This window comes from Vespula pensylvanica, chromosome 4 (assembly GCF_014466175.1).
Source record: "Vespula pensylvanica isolate Volc-1 chromosome 4, ASM1446617v1, whole genome shotgun sequence".
Classification (NCBI taxonomy): domain Eukaryota; kingdom Metazoa; phylum Arthropoda; class Insecta; order Hymenoptera; family Vespidae; genus Vespula; species Vespula pensylvanica.
Genome location: NC_057688.1, coordinates 4,166,800 through 4,175,688, shown reverse-complemented (window position 1 = coordinate 4,175,688; position 8,889 = coordinate 4,166,800). Strand labels below are relative to the sequence as shown.

General features: G+C 28.8%; 1 protein-coding gene and 1 long non-coding RNA gene across 12 annotated transcripts; both read right to left on the bottom strand.

Annotated features, from left to right (window-relative positions):
- Positions 1–4: 4 nt before the first annotated feature.
- On the bottom strand, positions 5–676 carry LOC122628932. Its single transcript, XR_006327145.1, has 2 exons — positions 628–676; positions 5–540 (listed from the first exon to the last, which is right to left on the bottom strand). It is a non-coding gene; the product is annotated as an uncharacterized LOC122628932 (long non-coding RNA).
- A 674-nt stretch (positions 677–1,350) lies between these two features.
- On the bottom strand, positions 1,351–8,690 carry LOC122628929 (ras-related protein Rab-5C). 11 transcript variants are annotated; one of them, XM_043811808.1, is made up of 7 exons: positions 8,429–8,444; positions 5,857–5,968; positions 5,252–5,420; positions 4,726–4,877; positions 4,275–4,491; positions 3,992–4,116; positions 1,351–2,019 (listed from the first exon to the last, which is right to left on the bottom strand). In XM_043811808.1, exons 2-6 carry the CDS (start codon positions 5,860–5,862, stop codon positions 4,004–4,006), a joined length of 657 nt encoding a protein of 218 aa, XP_043667743.1. In that variant the 5' UTR covers positions 5,863–5,968; positions 8,429–8,444; the 3' UTR covers positions 1,351–2,019; positions 3,992–4,003. The 11 variants fall into 11 exon arrangements, with proteins under 11 accessions (XP_043667743.1, XP_043667741.1, XP_043667742.1 ...); XM_043811806.1 differs by lacking the exon at positions 8,429–8,444 and adding an exon at positions 7,466–7,495 and having other exon boundaries at positions 5,857–5,871; XM_043811807.1 differs by lacking the exon at positions 8,429–8,444 and adding an exon at positions 6,349–6,365.
- Between the last annotated feature and the right edge of the window lie 199 nt (positions 8,691–8,889).

Genomic DNA, 8,889 nt, shown 5'->3' with positions numbered 1-8,889 from the left:
CATATAAAAAGAATTACTTTATTTTTCTTAATTATCAATGGATTTATAAATAGTACAAAGATGATAAGTCATGCTGCTAGATAAGTGGTTACACCGTCTAAACTCATTTTAAGATTATAACGTGGTAAGCAAGCAAGTCGAAGTAATGCAAGATTTTCCATATACACTGTATGAAAGACTTCGAATAATAATTTGCATTCGTCTAAATTAAATATCTCATCAGACTTAGGTGGATTCTAAATATGAATAATACATATAGAGATACATTAAGATAAAATAATTTACGTTTGGTTTTTTCATAAAACCAATTCGTAATAACAACGTTTAATGATACATATACTGATATATTCTATTCTAATAGCATACACTCTATATATCAATACAAACGAACTAACCGAAACGGTATGTAAAAGTAAAGTACTGCAAAAAAAGTTATATGTATCTTCCATTGTGTACCATAAATTGGAAAGAAAATAGCGATGCGTTAAATAAAATAATCCTATTGATGCAAAAACACATTTTATACTGAATAAATTATCTCTGAAATACAAACGAAAACAAAAATGATATTAATTGAATTTATATGTATATAATTCTAATTATAAAAATATTTATGCATGTATTTACCTAGTAATTTCAAAAATTTCCCACACAATTTTTGGGAAAATATCGTTTCTCTCCTCGAAAGTATATTTAGAAAATTTAGATTCTGTAATATAACAAAAACATAATATAAGAATCTGAAAACTTATATAAAAAAAAATTGTATTAAAACATTATTTATAACATTTTTACTTACTGAAAAACGATAAAATAACATCTTTATCTTGTTGATGTTCTTTTACAAAAGCTATATCCTTAAATGAAATAAATTCCCAAACGCATAATTTAGGAACTAATAAATCATAATGATCATGTATTGGATTATATGTACAAAACCAAGGACCACATAGATCATCATAATTTATATTAGAATCAATTATTGCTTCAGATTTAATCTTTCGATACGATATAACATTTTTATAATTAATAGATACAAATGGTTCGGATAAAAATATTCGCCCGACACTCTTTATATGTTTTAGTTTTTTAGACTCAACAATATTTTTAAATTGATCTCTCTTATTTTTTAACATTTTTTGGTATATGTTTATATATTGTTATTACTTTATGCAGATTTCTTTAAAAGTCTAATTATACAAGATCTAAAAATTGTAAAAGATTATACTCAAATTATTAATTGCAACAGACAATGGTAACTAGAGCGACGAATAGTCGATTATTTTGTAGTTTATTGGCTATGTGGATACAATCTTTCTCTAACTGCATAAAAAAATAAGTGACAGTATATTATTATAATATTCACAAGTTTATTTTCTTTTTTTGTATAATCATTCATAATTTATCATGATTTATCAATAAAATTAATATACAATATGTTTTAGAGCAAGAACTGTTATACACATTACAATCTAAGAAAGTAAATACATAGTAATTATAGCAGCAGGAATGGCCTGTACTATATCTTACAAGATGCTTGCGTGCCAAAAGTTCATCAAATGTTGTATATGTTAAATGTATTATTATTATTATTATTATTATTATTATTATTATTAATATTATTATTATTATTATTCATTACCATTAATATTACTTATTACACAAATCATATTTACTTATATGATTTATATTATAATGTATTTATATTTATATATATATATATATTTATATATATATATAAATATTTATATATATATATATATTTATAACGAACACCGCTCAGTACTACTATAATAACAAATGGGAGTTTTACCACTTTTTAATAGATTTGATACTCAAAATAGATGATATATCGTCAAATACATTGAGACACACGTTTTAGTCAATCACTCGAGCAAGTGTTCGTGTTGCACATTTCACCGCCCATTCCTTATAGTGGTTTCCCTTCGTGTACATTCCTTTCAAACTCATTGCAGACACACTCATGATGTACTTATCTGTGTTGAATATAGTACATATCTGTAATCAAAAATAAATAATGTGCTTTCTGCGCAATAATTTATTAAATGATTTATGTTAGACTTAAATTTTAATAAAGAAATAAAAGATTTTACGGTAAAATGCACTTAATCGGACTCTATTAGTTCTATTATAAATTCTTGCCTTACGAATTCTTGCAAGTGAATTTTTTTATTTATAATACATTAATTATACATATATATATATATATATATATATATATATATATATATATTAAATGTATTTTGTAGCTTTGAATAAATAATTAAACGTAATATCAATAAAGTGAGATTCTAAATTAGCCAATTTTTATAAACGTAATGATATTGTTTAATTTATATAAATGTATTTTATTCGAGAAAATTACCTGAAATAATAATAAATAGTTATATTTTGTATACACAAACTACTCATAACTTACCTAAATTAACAAAAAGTTTCTGAAAACAGATTATTCTACAGCTTTTTCGAAATCAAAAACACTTAATAAGTTTGTAACAATACACATATTGTGACATATATGGAATGTAAAAATGCGACGCGTTCATTGAATAAATATTATTATTTACCAACAGTTTTGAATTTGAAATACATCTATATATTACGAAATATAGAGAAATATTCGTTCATAAGTGGCAGAAAAAATGATACATCAGAAAAATTTAATTTTACAACCTGCATTATTCATGTCACATTGCTAATGTTGAACCTATTAACAGAAACTGTAAACTAAATTATCAAAAAATAATTTATATAACATAAAATAGTTTGATGAGGCAAAAGAAATACACCACAAGATTGCACATTCAATATGTATATATAAAATGGTGTGTTCGGTCTTAAGTATAACATTTTTTGTCTTCGTTCATATAATATTTGTAGTGAAAATCAACAATTTGAATCAACGTAACTAGCTATTAGATTTTTTCTATGTACTTTGTTTTCTTTTATTAAATTAGAATAAACTCTATATAACATAGTACATCAATTTTGGCGAAAGATTGACGCTTTCACATTATGCACAGTGATGTCGCCACACAGCAGATTTGCAAAAGTTAGTTCACAATGACATATTGTTATAAATAGGATACAAAGATGACTGCACTGAAGAAGAATAAAAGGCACTATCAGAGAGATATAAAAATGTAGAATAGTATTGAAGTTTAAATCACAGAACTATGAACATATATATATATATATATACACACACATATATATATATATTATATATCTTATTATAATAGAATTAGGAAAATAATAATTGTCCAACCAATATTGCATTTGGTTGCACGATTAAAAAAACAAACTATAAAAAGCTTTTCTATCAACAAATTTATCTAGGAAAAAAACATTTAATTAACTATTGGAATGATTGTCACTTAGAAAACAATAGTATAATATGAATATTACATAAAATATTCTATAAAATTTTATCAATCATAATACTTAAAATAGAGATAAACGTAAATTTTTAATATCCTTTTATATAACTTCCATCATCTTATGTAGATATTATACAGACATACCATTTAGATGATATAATTATTTCATCAAACAATACAATATCCTTTAAGCATATACTGTTCTATGTTAAATGCAAATATATTATTCAAAGATTTCTTATCTTTTGTACAATGTAATATACAACCTAAGGTTGATTTTTTGCTGAACAAACAAAAAAATGAAGATTTAGGAATATATACTTTGAAAATAAGAATAATAATAAAATATATTTTACGTATGCTGAACTATTAGATATTCCTAGTGAAAATAACATTTAATTCAGGCTAACTTTTAATAAACTGTTTCTCCTTTATAAAAATTTATAGATGTATCATGTAATAGTAATTTCAGTTTTGAAAAATGTTCAATTACTGAATGTTGCATAATTACTCTACTTTGTTGTAGAAATAGTTTAAAAATAGCCAATTATCATAGTCATATAGATACCAATATTAAATGTAACACGTACAGATTTGGATAATCACTTGCAGCAATTGCCGGTTGCTGCTTTTTGCCCTTCTGATTCAACGAGCCGACGGCCTTGCCCACTTGTACTTGCACTTCCTGACTGCTCATTTTTCGGAAGCTTTTTAGCTGCAAAATACAAAGAGATAATAACTTTATCCTATTTTTCTTATACATAAAAACATAAAACATAAAACGTAAAGCAAACTATTTTATATATTTGAATTTAATTTCGTGTACATAACAATGGAACTGCATATTTCACTAAAAGTATACTCTGAGCTTACCAATTGCTAGAAATATATCATTAACATTCATTGCTGTTTTGGCTGATGTTTCCATAAATAAAAGACCATTTTCATCTGCATATGCTTGAGCTTCATCATATTCAACGACTCTTTTATTTGTGAGATCTGCTTTATTCCCTGCTAATGCTATAACTATACTTGGACTGGCTTGCCGTTGCAATTCTTTTACCCACGTTTGTGCACGCACAAATGTGTCCTATGTTATATTAAAAAAATAAATATATCATACGAGAAATATACTAGTGTAATATTAATACTTATTTTATAATATTATTTGACAATATCTTTATAGAATTTCATTATGTCTATTATATAAATTACTTTACAAAATGATGATTGTTTTACTATACAAATCATAATATGCAATATGTCAATAATAATAAATATTGTTTATGTACAAAAACATTTAACGCACTGCAGATGTACACACCTGATTTGTAATATCATACACAACAATTGCTGCCTGAGCACCTCGATAATACATTGGTGCAAGACTGTGATAACGCTCTTGACCTGCTGTGTCCCATATCTCAAACTTTACAGTCGTGTCATCCAAACATACAGTTTGTGTTAAAAATGCAGCTGCAAAGTAAATTATTAATGAAGCAAATAAAAGATTATAGTTGGAATATACTGCAAAAAGCAAACATATTTTTGAATATTCAAATATTTTCGTTTGTCTAACACAACAGCAAAAAAATGCTATATTTCCATTGCATTTGGTTCACAATTAACCATATGATTATAATTATATGCAGACACATGTAAAATTGCAACTTGTTGATTATCTTTCTATCTATATTATCTTATATTCCCTGAGAAATATGCAACTTATATTGGAAACATTTATTTAATATGACAAAATAAAAAATAACCAAAGATATTAACTAAACAATCTACTATATAACAAGCAGATATCTAATTGATTTGAAATTTTTTTCAAAGATTCCTCTTACCTCCTATCGTACTTTCCTGATATTCATGGAACTGTCCTTTAACAAACCTAAGAACCAAACTTGACTTTCCAACTGCAGATTCCCCTAGTAACACTAGTTTGAACTGACATATTTTTCCCTGTGTTGAACCATTTGGCCTTTGAGCAGTACCTCGATTAGCCATGATCTCCTAAAAAATAAGAAAATAGGAATAAAAACGATGTACTTCGAGATTTATGTTAACAGATATATACGGGCAATATTTAATGTGCATATTCTTAAAATACATTTTTTCTCGTATGTTAATACATAGGTTTATCATTAAGATTATGCATAAGCGAATTATTAATTAAAATTAGATGGTACTTTAAAGTGAAATATTGCAAAAATAAATCTTATATATCTAATGGTTATTCGTATTCACTTTTGTAATATTTTATTTTAATATTGAAATTTTTATATCAGCCTTATAATAAAAATATTGAGTCGTATTTTTAAATAAACATGAAGCCATATAAATTTGTTTTATATGTACCTATAAGTATAGAAGAAAAATTTAGTATTAGTTTTGAATAATACCTTACATTAAATATGATTTACTCAATGAAAAGTACATAACTACTCACTGTCATTCTAAAACACTGTTTTGAGAGATAAACGTCTATTTATACTAGATCTTTACTTGTTGTAGATAAGGCACTCATTTACGTGCATAGTACTTTGATCTTTATAGAAGTTCTATAAATTCATATTAAGTTCAAAAAAGTACCCACATAAAGAAGTTCAATATAAAAACAGATTATTAAAATTAAAATAACAAAATAAAATATGAATAATTATATGAAAGGAATATACCTCTAATTATACAAACGAAAAAGTAGTTATAATATATTATAATTAAAGTCTTAATTCGTATGCTTCTATAATTTAACATTACAAAAAAAAAAAAACTTAATGCAAAAAAACGATACATATCACTCATTCTTTACATATATGCAAGCATACTCGTCGAACTTTCTCAAATACTAAATAAAGGCAATCAAATCTAACCTATGACATCCGAGAAAATATCATTAACACGAACATGCAGATATGACTTCTAAATTATTTCTTCGTACCTAAAATTCGAGAGAGATGCTAGGAATGCACTTATAATAATAATCACTTACGTTAATGAAAAACAAAGGAGAAAAGATTATATACTAAAAAATACACCACGATCTTTAGCCCATTAAGGCAGAGCCATTGTTAATTGCATTACTCAATTAGTCTGCTGCTTCTGACAGATTCGCCTCCCTTCTCTCTGATAATATTACAATTGATAAACTGCAACTGATAAAACCGAAAACTGGAGAAAATGAAAAAGCAATGACACAAGAAATGAAACTAATCAAACACTATTACATTACTTTACAAAAAAATTTCAAGATATCATCGTTCTACCGACCTAACAAACTCGCTATATAACCTGATATAAGAGTATCACGACGCGGCAAAGAAAAAATCGTCTCCTCTAAACGCGTAATTTCATGCAGTAATTATCTACGTAAATGGCACCTTGTAACCTTCGACAATAGTATCGGACAAATTGATATTCTCATCGAAAAATCACGAAAAACCGTTAAAGCGATACATCGCAACTATCATGAGAAAAAGAGATGAAAGCACGAAACATGTATACGTCACACCTAAAGCGTGTGAGCAGCAGAGAAAGACCGAGATAGAGAGAAAAGAAAAGAAAAGATACCGCCAAACGCGAACCAGTAAGTGAACGAATAAGAGTGAGAGAAAGACAAATAGACAGAAAGAGACAGGAAAACGAAAAATGGTAAAGAGGGGGGAGGGAGAGAGAGAGAGAGAAAGAAAGAGAGAGAGAGAGAGAGAGAAGGAAAAAGAGACGACATAGAAAAATTATAAAGAAACAGAGAAAAAATAATGAATAAAAAAAGAGAAAACGATGCGCAGGTAATTGTTACAGCCCTGAGTACTTGTCACCACCCGTTAAAGCGTCATCGATGTACGAAATATCCAATCAGCTAATATATCTTGTAAAATGACGATCACGAAAGATAAAAAATGGTTATTCTTTATACGGCAAACAAGATTTGTATGTCACAAGTGATAATTTTGTCGTTTCTCTCTCTCGCTTTCACACATACACACACACAGAGCACACTCTCTCCCCTTCGTACTTCCTTTGTGACATTAAGTATAAAAGCAATCGTGACAGCTCACAAACAGAGTCTTCATGATTTACGCACAATGAGTAATGCACTTTCTATATTCTTCCAACAATACTCAACAGAGTATAAATATTTTATTCTATTCCCCTTTTCTCTTTTCTCGTCGTTATAAATTCATACAAAAACGTAACGCTTTTAGCACTCGAACGCGTTCGCGTCAAGTAATACGGCTGACACAGCCACCTGCAGTTATACGCCAGAACAGGGAGAAATCGAATTTTCGAGAATTTAACCTACTGTAAGTGTTCAAAAAAGATTGCTTATGCGTTGAACAGGAACGTGTAACACTGACTCTTTTAGAGAGAGGACAATGGACGCACGATACACGGCACGATGATGATTAATAATGTCAATTCACAGGCCGCGCGTATACACGATCACTTTGGTCTCTAGTAAATCGGCCCAATAACCGACCATAGATCGTGCAATCTATATAGAATGTATACATTTATGACAGCTCAGTGGATTCACATAACACGACTTTGCGAATTGACACAGCTTCTTTTGTTCCTCTCTCTCTCTCTCTCTCTCTCTCTCTCTCTCTCTCTCTCTCTCTCTCTCTCTCTCTCTTTCTCTCTCTCTCTCTCTCTCCCTCTCTCTCACATACACACTCTCTCCCTCTCTTTCTCTCTCTCCCTCTCTCTCACTCTTTTCTTACTTCCTTTTTTACTTTCTCATATTTAGTTATGCTAAAAGAGAAAAATTCCACTTCGCGAATAAACGAAAGGACGAACGATAACGCGTTATTTACGTCTTTGTCTATACTTATGGACGAAATCCCTCCATCTCTCTCGCACGCGCGTGCTCTCTCTCTCTCTCTTTCTTGCCCTATCTCTACATTTCTATATATCTCTCACTTTCTTTCACTCTCTCTCTCATTAAAATTATGCACAATGAGGAAATTCTCAAAAAAGAAAATTTTGAAGCTTGACACTTTCCAAAAAGTCCTGCGTACTTTTAGAACACGCACGATACACACGCTACTTGGCCGCCACTATGTCTCGAGGGCGATACAAACGACACACAACGCAAACCTTTTGCACAGATCAACGGCTTGAACCGATCAATTACCAATTATTTCGTGACAAGCGTGAGGAAATGTGACCAATTTCAGTTCCTAAGGATCCTTTTGAGATGAGGTTTCCCCAATACCGTTTCCTTTTTTTCTGCAATATGAAATTGCATGCATTGTGCGTTTTGATGGACCCGGTGATAGGACAACAAAAACCACCAAACCAATAACGTTTGAGGAATTCTTGCCAGAGTCATCTTCTCGCAATGTTATTGGTACGAACGTGCCGCAATAAAGCGGTACTGCGTCACTCTATATGATATCCGTAATAAATATTCTTATGAAGAAAACATAAAATTAATGCGAAAGCATTATATACTTCTGGTATAATGATACACATAATT

Bases quoted from the DNA above. Each gene is read 5' to 3' on its own strand.
- LOC122628929 (XM_043811806.1), bottom strand. The intron at 4,878-5,251 runs GTAAGAGGAATC...TTTACTTTGCAG, and splicing joins TCAGGAAAGTACGATAGGAG to CTGCATTTTTAACACAAACT. The intron at 4,492-4,725 runs GTGTGTACATCT...AATATAACATAG, and splicing joins TGTATGATATTACAAATCAG to GACACATTTGTGCGTGCACA.